The sequence below is a fragment of the Triturus cristatus genome, chromosome 4_2 (assembly GCF_964204655.1).
Source record: "Triturus cristatus chromosome 4_2, aTriCri1.1, whole genome shotgun sequence".
Lineage (NCBI taxonomy): Eukaryota > Metazoa > Chordata > Amphibia > Caudata > Salamandridae > Triturus > Triturus cristatus.
The window spans coordinates 144,627,974-144,646,766 of record NC_140586.1 but is presented as its reverse complement, the minus strand read 5'-3'; the positions used below and the strand labels follow the sequence as shown (position 1 = coordinate 144,646,766).

The 18,793-nt window shown below is 46.4% G+C and overlaps 1 protein-coding gene across 1 annotated transcript; it reads right to left on the bottom strand.

Annotated features, from left to right (window-relative positions):
- Positions 1–352: 352 nt before the first annotated feature.
- LOC146833191 (keratin, type II cytoskeletal cochleal-like) lies at positions 353–11,353 on the bottom strand. The gene is made up of 9 exons (XM_085600848.1): positions 10,647–11,353; positions 9,651–9,868; positions 9,070–9,130; positions 7,827–7,922; positions 6,296–6,460; positions 3,399–3,524; positions 2,364–2,584; positions 1,490–1,524; positions 353–1,387 (listed from the first exon to the last, which is right to left on the bottom strand). Exons 1-9 carry the CDS (start codon positions 11,241–11,243, stop codon positions 1,035–1,037), a joined length of 1,872 nt encoding a protein of 623 aa, XP_085456974.1. The 5' UTR covers positions 11,244–11,353; the 3' UTR covers positions 353–1,034.
- Positions 11,354–18,793: the final 7,440 nt, after the last annotated feature.

Sequence of the window (18,793 nt, the reverse complement as noted above, 5' to 3'; positions counted from 1 at the left end):
ACAGGCAAGTTCTACATTTCATTGGTTCATTCTTTTGATCCTGTTAATGGTATCTCTCTGTTTTCTATACACATGCGGGGAAAATATTTGCCATGGTGGGCATGGTTGATTTTAAAATATTAATATTTGTTTGGCCTGCAAGGGCTAGGACTGGATCTCACGGTTCATCAAGAACTGATTTTTTTTTTCTGCCTTAAAATATTTTTGGCAAAGTCTATGAAATTATTTTGGTTAATTTAATGACTGCATGGCCTCAGAAGATGATTACTGGCTATCCTTTTAACCCGTTCGAAATGTATGATATGTGCAACGTACAACACAACACGTTAGAAATAAACTTGATAACACATCATTTTGTGGCATGCATAGTTTATTAGATGTATGCAAAGGTAGAGAAAACGTCCCAAGAAGAAATCCAAACACAGACAGGGGTTTAGAGTCGGTCACAGGTATAACAATACAAGAATGTCGAGTTGACGGTATTATACAGTCCAAGCGAGGGCAGACAGTGCACACAGAGTGGGTGCAGGTTGTGGTGTACAGTACAAATATGGTTTTTGCATACACTACACAACAGCTATACAACCTGTTCAATAGAACTGACATTAAAACACCCTGGGTGACAAGATATTACGCTGAGGGCGTGAAGATTACCATCCTAGCATCGAGTGACATCTACAGCGACCTGAGAAGGAGATTCTGCAAAGGAGACCAAGACCTAGCAGAATAACCCATTTGTCTGTAAACTATAGTTTTGCTCCAGGAGTCGAGTTCTTGTTTTCTTCTCCAGGGCAGGACAGGATTTGTTAGGTGGACTTATAGTTCTGAACTGTGCCGTTCAATCTCGTAGGCATGGCGTCAGGTTCTAAACATTTTATCACCTTGCTGCTTAAGCTGGTTTAAAATGGGAATTTAGAGGCAGTGTTCTGAGTTTTCGGTAGGGAGGGATGGAGAGAGAGGGTTGTATGTGGTGAGGCCATAATACAGTGAGCACATTTCAATCAGTTGGTGAGCAGCCATTCCGCACTTTACATTTAATGTCTACTTTGCCTTGAAGTACTGTGTGAGGTTGTTTGAACATTTGCCACCCCAGAGCTGCTTCTGCCTCCTCCACCTACTCCACCAATACTTCCCCCACCTGCAGAGCCATATCCACTGCCACCGCCGAACCCACCACTGCTGCCTCCCACACCATATCCTCCACCACTCGCAGAGCCATATCCACTGCCACTGCCAAACGCAGCACTGCTGCCTCCCACACCGTATCCTCCACCGCCTCCCGCACCAAACCCGCTGCCACCACCATATCCACCGCCTCCTGCGGCAAATCCTCCACCTCCTCCTCCTCCTCCTCCAGAGCTGTAACTTCCACCACTGCTGACCACAGCTGCAAGAAAAAGCACATCAGAATTACATTTGAGCATTTCTGGAATCCTACAACAGAATGTACAAAATGCAGCACTGCTCCAGAAACAGTTGGGATACTTACAGATGCTCACTGCATTCTGAATTTCTCCAGACATCCTGTAGGAGAAAAAAACAACATTGGTGAACAGGAGGTTGAGCACACAGACCTTCGATGAACATCTTTTTGCTTGTGTGTTTTTTGTTATATAATGTCCCAATGGCCACAGCATAGCATCTATACACACCATAGTAAGAACAGAGTAAAGTGATTAGTGATCGGAGGAAGTGTCATTAAATGACTGCTTTTGTTACAGGGACTGTCATACGCTTTGAGATATGGCGCAGCAGGCTAAACCAACATCATAGGGTGCACCTACATCTGACAAAGGCCAGTAGATATTTGCATGAGTTTCAATATGTACGGTGCAGAATTTAGGCCTGAAGCACGAGAGTTAAATCAGAGGTACATTTAATGGAAAGGAAATGTACTGTTCATTCAGAATCCTATCTGTGATTCCCTTAAACACAGTTTTTTCATACTTCGTTCCAATTTATTAACTGATATTTAATTTCATTGTCCCAGATATTGTGTTCCCTCTCCCAGTTCAGCCACTCACTGGAATTTATTTTGTAGTTCTCAGAAGTTTGCTTGGATTACACCAGTGGTAGGGATCCTCTGACCCTTTATTCGGGGAGTATTAGTGACTTAAGCACATGTATGTTCATGCATTCGTCTTGGCGGTTCCTTGCTGTTAATCGTGTGCATGCTTGAAAAACTCTGGGCGCTGACAATTAATCACATGCGAAAGGAACTAGGATAAGGCCTTTCTGGTGCATATCTGTGGTTTTCGAAAGTTACCCGACTTTAAACATGATTTTCGTAAGCAGAGCACTAGCAAACCCTTTTCAAAATACAATTAAATTATATCACTTCCACACTGTTACAGTTCACTCACCTGTGTTCTTCGCCCTGCAGCAGGGTACTATAGGTTGCAATTTCAATGTCCAGGGCTAGCTTAACGCTCATCAGCTCCTGGTAATCCTTCGCCTGGCGCGCCATCTCCTCCTTCGCCTTCTGGAGCGCTTTTTCCAGTTCTGCCAACTTTGCCCTGGCATCCTTCAGGGCAAGCTCTCCGCGGTCTTCAGCCTCAGCGATACTTTTCTGTAGATTGGCAATCTGTAAGAAAGAAGAACATATTAGTTAGCCTACTTTTACCTTTAATGTTATTAATTTGCTACCACCTTTGCCACTTCTATCTGGATGGTGTCATTCCTGGATACCCAGGTTTCATTATAGGGTGTAGTCATTGTCTTCTCTTGAGAATCCTTCCTCTGTGGGGCATTCAGTGTATGATTAGCCAGGGTTGTGCACAACTGATATCCTCGTCTTCCCTCCACTGGAGGAACTTCTCTGAATAATAGCTCTAAAGCACTTACCCACGTTAAATAACATTACTGCTTTTCCCTCTTGATCCGCCGTAGTGGTAACTAGAAGGGCTCACTCTTGATGATTCATCCTTAATGCATCCTTCTTTACCCACCTCTCAGGGGTCTTTGCTTATGAATATTCAATACTAATTTTATATTCTTAATGGACTTATTTCTGGCTGTTTATTGAGCTCAATCGTTTGACTGCCTCGTCTTTTGATGCCATTCTACAGGTGTTAATGAAACTGTCAAGCTTGACCTGATACAACGATTGTGTCACCATAAAGATATTGGCTTTAGATCTCAGAAGTGTTGCGGCCACTTGACAAAGTTATGGGGCCTATTCTAATGTATTTTTAAACTTATATTCAAGTAAGCCCTCTTGCACATTTGTGGCCGGGGAACACCATTCTCTTCTTGAGAAGAGGTCCAATGGTTGTACAAGAAAACCCCTCCTGTGCTTGAGCATGCAGCACAATCTGTGCAGGGTGGCATCATCTCCATCAAAGGTTGTGTGGGCCACTCAAAAATGGTGCATGTGTTAATACCTACGCAAGACGTACCTGTTTTTTCACACTGTCAATCTCTGACTTCAGCCTCTGAATTGCCCGGTTTAGCTCAGAAATCTCTTGTTTGCTGCTCTTCAGATGGTCCCCGTGCTGGCCGGCAGTTGCCTGAAGCTGTTGAAACTGAAGGAGACAGAAATGGAAAAAGAGGACTGATATAAAAGCATTTAGTTGGCAAAAAAAAAACACATTTTGCTTCTTAATGTTCTCTGGTGTGGTTTCTTCAGCTCACAACCTATCCTGAAGCCTTCTTGCGCTTATGGAATAACATGTAGCTCCAGAATACCCATGATCCTCTTCAAGCTCCGGCAGTATGGGCATCAGAAACCTACATCTGGGTCATCACTGTGACATTTGCTTCTCTCTTTGAGGCTGGAAGCCTCCTATTTGCTCTCAGACTGGCCCTGTAAACTCAAATGCAAAGGTAGAGTCTGCTGAGTGTGACCGCTGTACTGTGTTGGAAGCTGGACACTTTTATCAAAAAGCATGTAATGAATGATCTAGGCGCATTTATCAACAAGTAGTAACAAAGCATTGAAAGACGCATGGCACTGTTGATGTCTAAGGCACGGCATTGAACTGGGATTAAAAAGTAAACAAGCATTGGCATAAGTGTTAGGACAGTGCGGGGGCAGGGAGATAAGCACGGTGAGCTTTGAACCTGATGATAAGTGTTAGGACAGAGCAGGGGGCAGGAGGGTAAGCACGGCGAGCTTTCATCCTGATGATAAGTGTTAGGACAGAGCGAGTGGCAGGGGGGGGTATGCACGGCGAGCTTTGAACCTGATGATAAGTGTTAGGACAGAGCGAGTGGCAGGGGGGGTATGAACGGCGAGCTTTGAACCTGATGATAAGTGTTAGGACAGAGCGGGGGGCAGAGGGGGTAAGCACAGCGAGCTTTGAACCTGATAATCAGTGTTGGGACAGAGCGAGGGGCAGGAGGGTAAGCATGGCGAGCTTTGAACCTGATGATCAGTGTTAGGACACAGCGGGGGGCAGGGGGTAAGCACGGCGAGCTTTGAACCGGATGATTTGTTTGAGGACAGAGCGGGGGGCAGGGGAGTAAGCACGGTGAACTTTGAACCTGATGATAAGTGCTAGGACAGAGCGGGGGCAGGGGGGTAAGCACGGCGAGCTTTGAACCCGATGATAAGTGTTAGGACAGAGCTGGGGCAAAGGGGGTAAGCAAGGCGAGCTTTGAACCTGATGATAAGTGTTAGGACAGAGCGGGGGCAGAGGGGGTAAGCACGGCGAGCTTTGAACCTGATGATAAATGTTAGGACAGAGCGGGGGGCAGAGGGGGTAAGCAAGGCGAGCTTTGAACCTGATCATAAGTGTTAGGACAGAGCGGAGGGGCAGAGGGGGTAAGCACTACGTATTAAGGGTAAGGTGGCCACTTCTATGACATACCTAAAGCTGCTGGTTGAGAAGCTTGCAATGGACCCAGCCTCCCTTCCCCCTCCCCTCTGAAAAAGAGGGGGGAGGAGGAGAGAAGAGCTGCAGAGTGAAGTTGCTGGCAGACTCTGACCTTGAGGCCTAGAGGTGGGGGCCAGAGGAGCGAGCAGCCCAGAGAAGGAAGGGAGACAGGGACACTTGTTTTCAAGAAATGAAATGCACTGTTCATGCCCTACTGACAAACTTCCATGGCGTGAATAGTGGTGAGGCTTGCAAACAGGAGCAGTTTCCCTCCTCCCTGTCCAAAGCGAGGGGTCGAGAGGGTAAAGAGCAGGCTGGAGAAAGTCTGCGGAATGCAGAGGGCGGAGAGAACAACCAGGGCCTGTGACCCATGACGAGAGAGGAAAGCCATATGACGCCTCTGCTCGTAAGCGCGTGCCCGCGCACATGCACTCAAGCTCTAGGCCACAGTGGTAGCATTTTCTGAAGCCCTTACTAAAAGTCTCGCCAGAGCACAGCGCATGCGCTGCACTAGGCTCGACCTAAAAAGGGCATTGAAGAATGGGAACAAGTGGAATGGGCACAAAATTTGAGTATAAATGAATACCATATGACAAGGTGTGGCATCCGTTCAAGGGCATGGAGTAGAACTCACGTTGCATGACAGAAGACAAGACATTGCAGTCGCAGCACTGGAGGTAAAAAGATGATGAGCGTTTGAAAACCTTGTCTCACCTTTGAAAGGTGAAAGATGATACAACAGTTTGTCTTTAAAATGTAAGGAAATTGAGAATTGGGAGACTTAGCGTGGCTAAGTAGTGGAGGACCAATCGTTGGAAGACATGGTGGCATATATTGCCACAATTAAGGGCATTCCACTGGACAAGACAGTATAGCAAACCTTTGAGACCCCTGAGATTTATGATAGCAAAGAATGAATACACAGAAGTATGTTGCTTTTAAAGAAATGCACCAAAAGGGATTTCAAGGCTCAGCATTAAATAATACATAATAATTTACATAAGAAGAGTTTTGAGAGTTTTGGCCTTCAGGACCGCCAGACACATAACAACTACACACAGAAAATGGAAGGTGCATTAGTTTCGCCTATGGTTGGGGCTTGGCCATTTGATATTGTTACCGTAAATGTATGAAATAATGGGCAATCAGGAGAACAATGTTGTACGCACTAGAAGTACGTCACTGAATCCTGTGAAAAAACATGTTAAGTTCATAGACATAGTTACTATTTATGTTCTCTTCTAAAGAAACCCTCGGACAGCTGAACCCTGAAATATCTCATTTCGCTATTTAAGACATATAAAACTTGGAAGATCGTCCACCACCTTAAGTTATGTCACTCCATGTCATGTTATGTTGTCAATGTTGCAAATTGTGGAATCCGTAGATTGTTCTTATGTGCCAAGCAGAAGGTGCTATCTTTCCCTAGATTCATTGATGCACCCTATCCCTCTAGTGCCAGGTCGCGTGTCACATACCTTGTTGGCGTAGGCAGCCTCTGCTTCAGCTTGACTCCTCCTGGCGATTTCTTCATACTGAGCTTTCGCACCAGAGATGAGACTATCCAGATCCAGGGCTCGGTTATTGTCCATAGACAAGATGACCGATGTGTCCGACATCTGTCCTTGGAGCTCTGCAAGTTCCTGCAAGTCAAGCGGTACAGCACTGAGCAGATGTTATGCTACACCTTGATTCTCCCCCTTCTGCTGTCCTTGCTACTGCTCATCTTGCACTCTCTAGTTTTCTTCTATCCAAGGCTCAGACACTGCACCTCTTATGTCACTACGTCCATTCTAGACTTTGTAGAGGTTCGTTGCACACACCCTTCATATTGTACAGTCATAAATGCCTCTTTTTTGGGGGGCTTTAGCAGTGATCAGGCACAATGATGCACACACATATGGACTTGATGCACTACAGACTTTTAGGACTACAAAGTGGCAAAGGGGAGAGATGACAAGGGGCCACAGTATGTTTAAATGTAAGTACACAAAGATTCAGCAAAGGGCCAGGCAATTGTGGTGAACATTTTATGAATATGTCTCTTTTCTGGGCCGCTGGTGGCTGGATGTCCATTTGCCCTCTTTGATTACAAATGATTGGTTCTATAGGAGCTGGATGTACCGCTACTATCTTTGATTGTTGAATCTAAGTCTTGTAGGTGCTCCATGTTCCCTTGCCCTCCTTCATTAGGGATTATCAGTGCTGCAAGAGCTAGACGTTCCTCTGTGTTTATTGACAATGTGTGTGTGATTCAGTCCTTAACAGGTGAATGTACCTGCGTCTTTGGTATTCAGGGAATCTCAGTGCTGTAGGAACTGGACAGGCCTCAGCCCTCTTTGATGTTGGGTACTCAGCCTTATAGCAGTCTAATGTTCTGCTCCATCTTAAATTAGAGGCTCGGACGTACAGAAGGATGCTTGTCTCCCTTCCCGAATAGGGAGTGATCAGTTCTGTAGGAGTTGGATGCTGTTCTGCCCTCTTGGATTAGGTTCTCAGATCTAGAGTGCCTGACGTTACTTTGCTCGAATTGATTAGGTAGCACTAATCGTTGTAGGAGATAACTTCTCCTCTGCCCTCTTTCACTGGGGAAGGGGGGGGGTTAGCACCAATGGGGTCGCATATCCCTGTGCCCTAGGTTTATTGGGTCTTAGTTGTGTAGGAGCGGGAATTTTCTCTTCCCTCTCTGATTGAGGGTGTGCTGTATGACAGGAAATGGAGGTTTCTTTGCCTTCTTGGATTAGGGAGGCTCAAATTTTAAAGCAGTTGGATTTTTCTCTGCCGCTATTGATTGGACCTGTATTCATATAGGACTTGCATGTTTCTCTGCCTCTTCGACTAGGGGATATTCAGTTCCAGAGGAGCAGGCTGTGATCCAAAGAAATTATGCTAGAAAATGTAAAAATGATTTGTAATTTATCGGTGACAGAAGCCATTTTATGACTATTCCCTCTGATGTGAAGAGGGTGCTGATAGTAAACTTCAGGGTGAAGGGGACAGTGTACTCACCATTTCGTATAGATGCCTGAGGAATGCGATCTCATCAGTGAGAGAATCCACTTTAGCCTCCAGCTCCACTTTCTTCATGTAGGCAGCGTCGACATCCTGAGAAACGAATCACAAGAAGTTAACAGTGCACTAGATGGTAGATTGCTTAGATTGTCACTTGGTGATCTTTCCAGACTGTTTAAACTTCTTCAGCAACATCCCTTTATGCACTTCCAGGAGATCCGCTCAAACCTCTCTGCTCAGGTGACTTACTCTATGCTCATCATGCTCAGGTGCTGTCTCATGCAATGATACTGACCTCGTTGTCCCCATATTTCTCTATCACCAGTGACTCCTTATTAATCCTCCCCTTCCCCTTCCTGTGAATTTGCATTTCTGTTTTTGGTTCCGGCGCCCCAGCTGTTGTGGAACCTCCATGGCTTTGAGCGCTGCTTTTCCCTTCTGCGGTACCTGTTCTCCTCTCCACTGTTCTTCATCCTGGACACTGCCCACATCCTGCCCTTAAAGGAGGATAGGGGCAAACAGTGCTCGCTCACGCATACTGTAGAAGGAGACCAAGCACCCTGATCAATAGTGCAGCCCCTGTGCCTCTGGGACCCCTGCACACAACATAACAACACAACCTCTGGACATGTACATAGCAGCCCCTGTGCCTCTCGGACCTCTGCACATGACATCACAACACAACCTCAGGACATGTACATAGCGGCCCCTGTGCATCTGGGACCCTTCCACATGACATCACAACCTCAGGACATGTACACAGCGTGCCCTGTGTATCTGGGACCCCTGCAGATGACATCACAACCTCAGGACATGTACACAGCAGCCCTGTGTGTCTGGGACCCTTCCACATGACATCACATCACAACCTCAGGACATGTACATAGCAGCCCCTGTGCCTCTCGGACCTCTGCACACAACATCACAACACAACCTCAGGGCATGTACATAGCAGCCCTGTGCCTCTGGGACCCCTGCACATGACATCACAACACAACCTCAGGACATGCACATAGCAGCCCCTGTGCCTCTGGAACCCCTGCAGATGACATCACAACCTCAGGACATGTACACAGCAGCCCTGGGTCTCTGGGACCCTTCCACATGACATCACATCACAACCTCAGGACATGTACATAGCAGCCCCTGTGCCTCTGGGACCCCTGCACATGACATCACAACACAACCTCAGGACATGTACATAGCAGCCCCTGTTGCTATTGTGTCTCAGACCACAGACCTTCTTCAGCACCACAAACTCGTTCTCTGCTGCCGTGCGCTTGTTGATCTCGTCTTCGTATCTGTGGGAGTAAGACACGGATTAAGGATGGATAGGTCATGGCAGATTCGCTGCAGACTGTGCTTAGTTGTAGGTCTCAGCCAAAACGCAAGACTCCTTGTGTTGCATTTACTGCAGCACGTCTTTTACTGGACCCCTATCATGTGCACAATCCCAAACCTGACACCTTTTTATTTACTGTAGAAATCTGATTACAAAGCAACTACCCCCTGTCTGCAATTAGATGCAACATCCTGCTTGTTTGTAGAATATTAAATATGCCTTTAAAGTTCACTACACATCTGCACACCTGATTCTTAATTAGACCCGGGTCGCACTGTGCACGCCGTTCCCCGCTTGTTCTCTTTCCAGGGCACACCTCTGCTGCAAGCGCTGCACTTGGCGTTTGACACTGATTTCAGCTAGCGTCATATCCGGAATTCCCAGGAGAGTGCCCTATACCGCTCGCCCCCTAGGTCTCACGCTCGCCCTATCGCGCATGCGCGCAGCACCCCTCCTCCTGCAGAATGCCCCTCACATACTTCTTCTTGTAGTCCTCCACATGGTCCTGCATGCCCCGCAGCTCGTTATCCAGACGGGATCTGTCACTGACCAGCTTATCCAACTGCCTCCTCAGGCTATTAATGTACGTCTCGAAGAGGGGCTCAATGGTGTTCCTTTTGACCCCAGTTTGGCCATGCTCCTGCAAAAATTTCCACTTGGTCTCGAGCACCTGGTTCTGCTGCTCCAGGAATCGGACCTAAAAGTCATAGGACAAACACTAGCTAAGTCTCTGGGCAGTAGATGCTTCACTTGCCCATCATGGGCTCTCATTTCATCCCTTTCACTACCTGTTTTTATTCATATCGGGAACACTTTGGCATGTGGTGAGTTTCTCCCAAACAAACCACAAACAACATTTGCTTGTTAAATTGTGACTTTTTAATCTAGCCACTTGTCAGTCATGAAGCCTTTCCAACTCTTCAAATGACATCATCGAAACAGAAGCCAACACAGACAGGGCAGGACCTGTGAGCCTGTGAGCGGCAACAGGTCAGGAAATATTGTGACTTATCACAGTTTATTAAAACCCTCATTGCATACAGACATAGACATGATGCTGTTTATCAAGACCTTACATCCCAGAATCGAGCCACAAGAACATGTTCACTAAGCAACAACCATATACATCTTCTGAAAATGAAGTATTTATAAATCTAGTGAGAGCATTCAATGTCAACAGTCCTTATACTAATAATAAATAAATAAACAACAATCTTTATTCGGCAGTAAACACAGCCATAAAAAATACAATAGTCCTTATACAGTTATAACGTTTTGTATTACTGATAGTAATGTTAGTCCTGTTGACTGCAAATGAATTTGTATTTTTAATGCTATATGTAAAAATAAAGAAAACAATACATCTTACCGTCTCTACCATCTAAAAAGATCCTATTTCATTATTTTATATGATAGTGAATCACAAGTTAAAAGATGTCTCTATAAAAATGAAGGAAAATAGGTTCTTGGCTTACCTTGTCAATAAATGAAGCGAATTTGTTATTGAGCGTCTTGATTTGCTCCCTTTCCTCGGTTCGCACCTTGGAGATGTTGGGGTCAATGTCCACATTGATTGGTGTCAGGAGGCTTTGGTTAACGGTCACTTGTTGGATTCCACCAGGAGGGCAAACTGGGAAAGCAGGAGCAGCACCTCCAAAGCCTCCTCCGCTGCCGAAACCACCTCCACCTCCAACACCATAACCTCCACCGCTGCCGAACCCACCTCCACCTCCAGCACCAAAACTGCCACCACCACCTCCACCTCCACTGCCATAGCTCCCAGATCCCCCAGCGAAACCACCCCCACCCCGGACACTGCTTGTGCTGATGGAAATTCTTTTAGTGCCCCCTAGGTTATAGAGGCTTCGGCTGCCAAAACCACTTGCACCACCACCTCCACCGCCACCGCCAACACTAGTACGCCCATAACCACCACTGCCTCCGCTTTGGGATACAGAAGAAGAGCTAAAGCTGACTCTTCCTCCTCCGCCTCCTCCTCCTCCAACTGAGGCAGCACTGTAACCCTTGCCTCTTCCTCCAGACTGAGAGAATGAATTTTGAGAGTAACTCATGGTGACTTCCTGAAAGAGTAGCAGAAGCAAGGAATGATCAGAAAAGTCACAGTGCACAAGAGAGCCGAAAGGAAAGGAGACAGTGCCGTGCCCCTTTGATTTTAAGAGAAGGTGTCTCCTTTTATATGTTTTGGCAGGTAGGCTGGGCCACAGGCAGCAAAACAAGCCAATTTACTCATCAACAGGGGCTTGGCACATTGGCGTGCCTGGCAGCCACCATTCCCTCACAACCTGTTTAATGGAGTGCTAAATGAAACACGCCTATCGCACAGTTCGAGATTTAATAAAAGGGATTTGCTTGCAGGCTTCGGCGTTGTGAAATACTTGCATCTACTATTCCTGCAGCGAGCGGGGTTCAGTTAAGGTATGCAAGAAAACTACATCTCTGGGCCAGTGTTTATCTTATCGTTTTCATCAGCTGCGACTCACACAACATGCATGTCCTACACCCGTAAGGGCAGTTTTATCGTGTTTTTCTCTCCCAACAACATAAGTAGTTAAATCTCTCTGCTTCAGAAAACCACACTCCACCTCTGTTTCGCCAGCGGTTCCTAAGTAGCTGCCAAAGATGCCCTTTATTGATGTTTCAGAGAAATCTCCAGGAACAAGCATCAATTTTCAACTCGAAAGAAAGATTGGCAAAGAACCGTGACTTTCTCATAGTCTGGTGTAGGGACTGTTCTCCTTCAGGCTAACTTCTTAAGCTGGGGATTGTATTGGTAATGGACTGTAGTGTTCGTAATTTGATGACAATGGGCTGTCACTGTACCCGATCAGGCTGTTTGATCACCGATATCACTATTACTGTTGTGTACCTGTGGAGCAAACTACCTTGGGACCTGGGTGACTTGTAGCAGTGGACTGTGCGTCTTAGAGCGTTCTGAAGTTCCGTGCATCTCTAGACAGTGCGCCTTGGAATCTTAACATTCTGCACTTTTCGGCATGTGTACAATGTGCGTGGTTAACAACCGGTTATTTGGTGCTCTGGATGCGAGTATACTATGCATGCAAGGATCATTTCATTGATAACCTTATTTTCGACCACTAAGATCATAAAAGTACATACTTCAAAAATAAATAGTACATAATTATAAATGTCCAACAATCAAATGGATTACAATGGTATATTGTAAATACAGTTTAATAAAACCACAGTTATGAAAATATGACAGATCAGAGATTCATACAACTTGGGTCAGTAATATACAAAACAATGGGCTTCTTGGCAATTTCTTACACATTGTTTATTGTATATAAACAACATATCACAGCTTTTGTTTATGATATAGTGGCCAGTGCCGTGCCAATATCACTAACATTGGGGACTATATGGGGTCAAAACTTAAGGCTTCCCGAAATGTTAGGATTATTAAAAACAAATTCAAACTGTATTGGTCGTTCCAGAACACAATGAAAAGTTAAAAACATATAAAACACAATCATACATATAACAATATTATTGGGCCAATCCCTACATTTGTGGCTAAGCAGGTGCATCTCTACCCTCCTGTCGCTCTGAATTAACATTTGTGTTGTATCACATGGGCACGAAGCACATACTCAACTTCCTACCAACATTTGACCCTTGATCTCCAGACACTTAGGGTCATATTTACAAGAAAGTGACGTATCTGTAGAGATGCATCACTTTCCCTGCGCCACCATGCAAAACCCTTGCGTCACCATGGATGCGCTGTATTTACAATACGGCGCACCATGGCGCAAGGATTGACATATGCGTCAGATATTCTGACACATCTGTTGACTTAAAATTGACTTATTGCTGGAATTGCTCATGGAAGTGACGCAACTCAAGCAATGCGTCACAACAGAAAGGTGAGTCCCAATTAAAAAGCCCTGTGTCATTCCTTATGCCTAGTCTGAGCATGCTTAGGGATTTTGATGCAGGGAAGGCATAGAGTGATGCCGTGAAATTTTGTAAATTTTACTGCGTCAGTTCTACATGGTTTTTTGCGTGGGAACGCCCACCCTGCATACATTATACCTGACACATGTATAATGTGATGCAGGGCTTTACAACAGATGCGTCACGTTGTAAATGGGCCGCAACTTTTATGCTGCAGCTCTGTCACAAAAGTGACGCAACGACGGCGCATAAGTGACGCAAGGGGCTTGTAAATCTGCCCCTTAGTACGCCTTAACCATAGTGCCATTAAATATTTTGCCAAACCAAACACAAGTACTCGGTTTGTCCAAAGATCATTGGTTTTGACTTTGAGGTTCGACTCTCTTAGTCCCTGATATACAACATGAATTTCAAGCATCTACGCTCTGTTTGACTTAGTAGAAACAGGAACATTTGGGTACAGTCTGGGAGTATGCCTGAGTGGAACATGTTCATTCCTGTCATGGACTCATTGGCTTCAACCAGATCCTAATAAGAAGACCGTCTAGTATTCTTTCTCACCACCATTATGTGCACAAACATTGTTATGTAAATAAGGGAGGTGCCCGCGGTTGCACACACCCTTGTGCATCATACATTGCTAGTTTTTATGTTCTAACTTCAAGACTCCCTTTTTACAGGAAGCAATTTACACATTCTCTGAATGTCCAGGGCAATCAGAAGTACCGTGTCCAATGTCATTATGATTAAGACGCATGCCTGAAATCTAAGGTTCCTAAGCTATCCTGCTGACATATTGTGTGTGCCTAAAATTGCTCTTTAGCAGCTACACCCAGACTCCACTCCAGAAGCAGGGATAAACACCTACTTGGTAAATATGTGGGAGGATTGCTCTAGCGGTGGGCGGTTATTCCAGCTGAGGGAGATGGGGTGGCCGCACATGCACACTCACTCACATCCATGCATTTACACATGTGCAGACTTACTGCCTCCATTCACAAGCACATAAACACGCACACCTGCACATACATACTCGTTCACAGCAGACACTTACAAATACACATACATTCATACAACCATACATGCATGCACCAAACATTTAAAAAATACAACTTACCAGGCCAGAGCAGCGATCTCGGGGGGTGGGAAGTAAGCCTGGGTGGCTCCTATTGGGTTTGCCGCCTCCTCTCATTAGCTGATCTTGTTATAGGTCAGCCAATGAGAAGATACAGCAGTCCCTTACTGGTCAAAGAGTGGGATGGAGTCAGTGAGACTGCTAACCCCACCCTACTCTGTGACAAGCGTCACTGAGGGACACTCAGCCCTGGGCTCATCAGGGCCTAAAACTGAAGCACCCAGGTCTGAGGCTATCAGTGACGTTCCTCCTCATCATGAGGGGAAGGACCTCCAAGTCCTTTGCTGGACTGAGAAGGTTGTACCCACAGGGCTGTGACATCTTCAGGTCGCCAAAGTTCAGCTCAGACAGCTAGACCCCTGCACATTTAGCGCAAGTACAATGCCTGTTTGCCTGACCTGGACATCAACAGTGTCCATCAGGCTGATCTTTGCTCAGCCTGACCGACATTCTTCACGTTTGTAAAAAGGTGGTGAGTCGGGGCCCTTCCTCCCTAAGGGATGGGCCACCGATTGTTTGCTGTCATTTCACCATAGCCATCGGGTTGTGAAAATAGCAATGTAGAATGTGACCGTTCATGATCCTTGACCATGAAGACAGTCAGCTTATGTTTTTTTTTTTTTTTTTTTTTTTTTTTTAAAAACCTTTATTTGTGCATATTAAAAGAACAAATACGGGCCTACAACCATCAGGCCGGCCACAAAACGGTTAAGCACTGAGACAAACATTACATCCCCTGTGCGTCGATGGTCAAAATTAGCAACGATTCAGGAGTTATACACTGGAGTGATCCTTGACACCAGGGGAAGGAGAAGTGAAGGTTAATTTTAAGGTTTTCAAAATAATTTTATCGAGGAAAAAGTCAGTAGAGGATAGAACCAAGGAGATTCGAGTCCGCAAGATGGCTTCATCACACAGGAGAGCAGCAGCATCATTAAAACGGCCATAGAAAATCTCAGACAGTGAGGCGATGCAGTTATATAACAGGATAGTCACATGAGTAAATACGCACCCCTCCAAAGCCGCCCCCACTCAATCCACCCCACACCCGGACCCCGAATCGGAAACAAGTATAGCGCAGAGACATAGAAGAAAGAGGCCCATAGAACTAAAAGGAAACAGTAAATTACCCCCCCACCCTACACCAATGCGGAGGCTACGGCCTGCCCCCACCCCAGCACAGTGCCTGTCGCCCAATGAACCCGAAATATAGACAAGAGAGAAAGTAGGAATAGAGTAAAGAAAATAAGAAAACAAAGAAGAAAGCGGGGAGGAGCCCACGTAACCTCGGAGCGCCCGGAACCACCGGCCAACTACGTCTCCACACACTGAAAACCCACTACACCCAAAGGCGGTCGTGTGAAGATAACGTGTCACAACAATATAAATGAAGGCAGACAAATCGCGACGAGTGCGCACAACATATGCAGACAGTTCCAGTCCCAGTCCAGCCCATCCGTGACACCATGGTGATAGAAATCAATCTAGCCCTGGCCCGATCGCGGGCGTAAGATTAGACTAGCCCCCACATGAAAGCCCCGCAGCCCGTGCAGACAAAGACAATATGGCCGCTTGGGAGAAGATAGAGAAGTAGAGTCACAAAATGGCCGCCGATCATCTATTGAGGTCCCCTTGTGCACCATATAAAATCCAGACCTGGCCTGTAAAGTACAGGAGTTCCACATAAAAGAAGCCGTAGGCCACCGTGAACGGTTCCTCGAGGATGTCAGGTGTCGCTCAGCTGGATACTCTTGCGGACGCGGTGAGGCAGGCAACATCAAAGCAGGCAGCAATGAACGGGGAAACAAAGTGTCCACAATTGAGCAGGAGATCGATTGATCCTGGGTGCCGGGAAAGCCAGATGCAGACACCAGTGTAGCACGGTTATACACAGTCGTTGCGTCCCCGCAAGAGGACAGAAGCACTGTCAGACCCACGTCTTGTTGAGAACAAACGGGGCGCTCACGACCCGCAGCCGACAGTATGGAGTCGAACCGCTCACTCAGCGTTTGCAAGCCAACACACAATTGCAGACGAAGGTCCCGCAGGGCAGCCAGAACGGAGCCGCATGTCAGCGGAAGCTGCGCCCCCACATCGGCAGCAATCCGGGACGGCACTGTGGAGCTGGAGTCTGGTAGAGGGAGGGCGAAGCGGGCAGCGGGCGAGACCGGAGCATCGCCCCCCAGCAGCGAGCAGGCAATCAACGCCATGTTTTACCGCTGAACGGTACAGTGGCCAGGGGGGGGGTCGTAACAAGGAGGCAATTCCACGCAGGTCTGCGCCGCAACAGGTGAAAGCCAACAGTCGCTTCCCCTCCCTCGGACTCTCTTTGCAGCCGACTAGGCAATAGAAGAAGGGGGTCTGCAGCCTTCCACAGCGCGGGCCACAGAGCGGGGCAGGAGACCCGCCACACCGGGGCTTACCCTATAGCTCCAGCCCGTCAGGTGAAAGGTGAAGGAGGTGTCCGGGCGTCTCTCCCCCGGCTCATCTGGCGACAGTCCGTGGTGTGAGGCGGGATCGGGGCCGCGGGGCTCAGATTTGCGCCGGGGGTCCAGTGACTGCGGAGCTTCCAGGGTGCCGGCCAAGGCCACAGTAGAGCAGGGGTCCAGCGCGGAGAACAAAGGCACCAAGAACTCCGGCATCCGGGCGGGCTCAGGCTCCGGGAAAGCGGCGGCGCGGTCAGCGCGTCGTCGCGCACGTTGCACCTCGAAAATCGGCGAGGATAGGAATCAGGATGATAGTCCGAGGCCAAGGGCCGGCGGAGCCGGGCGCTCAAGCGTCTGCTCCGGTCGCCATCTTGGCTCCTCCCCTCAGCTTATGTTTTTTTAAACAATCTTTATGGTAATGTTAATTCTGGTTGATAACAAGCATGTACAACTTGCTAATAAATCTGGAAATGTCTGGATGTATGATTATTTTTAATGACCAGGGGCTTTTATGCACAAAGGAGGCCAGTCCTGTTACTTTGCAATCAGGGTGTGGAGTGTTTATTCTGATATCCTACCACTGTATGCAGGGACAGATGTACAAATCCTTCACTGAGCAAAGGAGGTGTGCTCAGCAAGGCATCTACAGGCAACCACTTCAATGGTTCAAGGGTGACTTGGAAGAAAAGGCCTTCCAGGGACAGCTGATTTGTGCCTGCTTTGTGTAACATAATGTACTAGCACTACACCCCTGCTGTGTCAGAAAGCTAATGTGAAAGGGGCGTTGTGAAAGGGATATTGGGGGAGCCTGCTGTTGTGTTGGGGTCTACCATGGATGCTAATTCACCAAGATGGTGGGAGTAGTGGAAATGAAAGCAAACCCTTGTACCATCTCTAGCTTCACAGGGTTGAACCATTGTTCTACTCAAATAGCTATTGAGGCTAGCAGTAATACGAGCAGTGCCATAGGGACTATTGTGTAGTCTTGCTAATGATACACGTTGGGTGGTTACTAATGGTTAGATCAGCTCTTCTTGAACTGTGGTCTACAGACCACTGGGGCATCAGCAGCACCTATTCAGGGGGACTGCAGACCCAGATGACCTCTAAAATTTTCTGGCACTAGACTAAAGAAATTTGATCTAAATACTTTGTGTTTCCTTAATAATAGTTTCTTTAATGCCAGGACTTAAAGTTTACAGTATTGGATACTTAATTTATCTGATATATGGATTATTAGAATTAGTACAAATATGTTTAAAAAAATAATCATAAGTATTTAAAAAAACGATTTTAGTCAGAAGCTGTGAGCATGTGTGTATGCACACAGGAACTGTTCACCTTCAAACACACTCCAACCTAAACCAGCAATCGGCCTCTGGCTAAAAACCCTTTTGAATTGCTCAGGATTTTTTTTGAAAATCATATATGTCTGCACACTTAGAGAGCCTGTGTTTATATCCTTCTATGCATCTACCCCGCGTAGACGGACCAAAGAGCCCTTCCAGTTTTCACTTCTGCTTTACAAGGGCGGGCAATTATGGACTCCATGCATCTACACTTATTTTATTAGAAAGGTGGCTGCCTGCCCTTTTAAGTAGATCTAAAATACTTCCACTGGCAGTATGCAGCAGGCACCACGGGACAATGAGAAATTGATCTTCTAGGATTCATACAATCTTGGTCTTAATCACCATTTGACAGAAAGAACCTGCATGGTCTCAAGCTTTGTCCATAAAAAGGCGAATTGCTGCCCTGTGACTTAGGGCACTGTCAATCTAGTTTTTACTACTATCTCATCACTTCTGCTGAGAGCTCTAATTGTATTTAATTACCTTTTGATTTGTGAATATGATCTGGGTCTTATGCAAGTCTAGAGTCACTCCCATAGTAAACAGGCAGTTGTAGAGGAAATTGGGTGTTTTAAGTTACTATATTGTATACTTGTTTATTTTTGTGTAGTGCTGTAGTGCAAATTATAGAAGTGGCTTGTGGGTCCCTGCCTTCCAGTTGTGATTCAATGGATGAAGTCAAAAGGTTAAGAACCACAGTTGTAGACTATTGGAAAGCATCCTTCCCATCACCTTTGTGTGTTTGTTGTGACGTCTTAAGTGGCCAAACG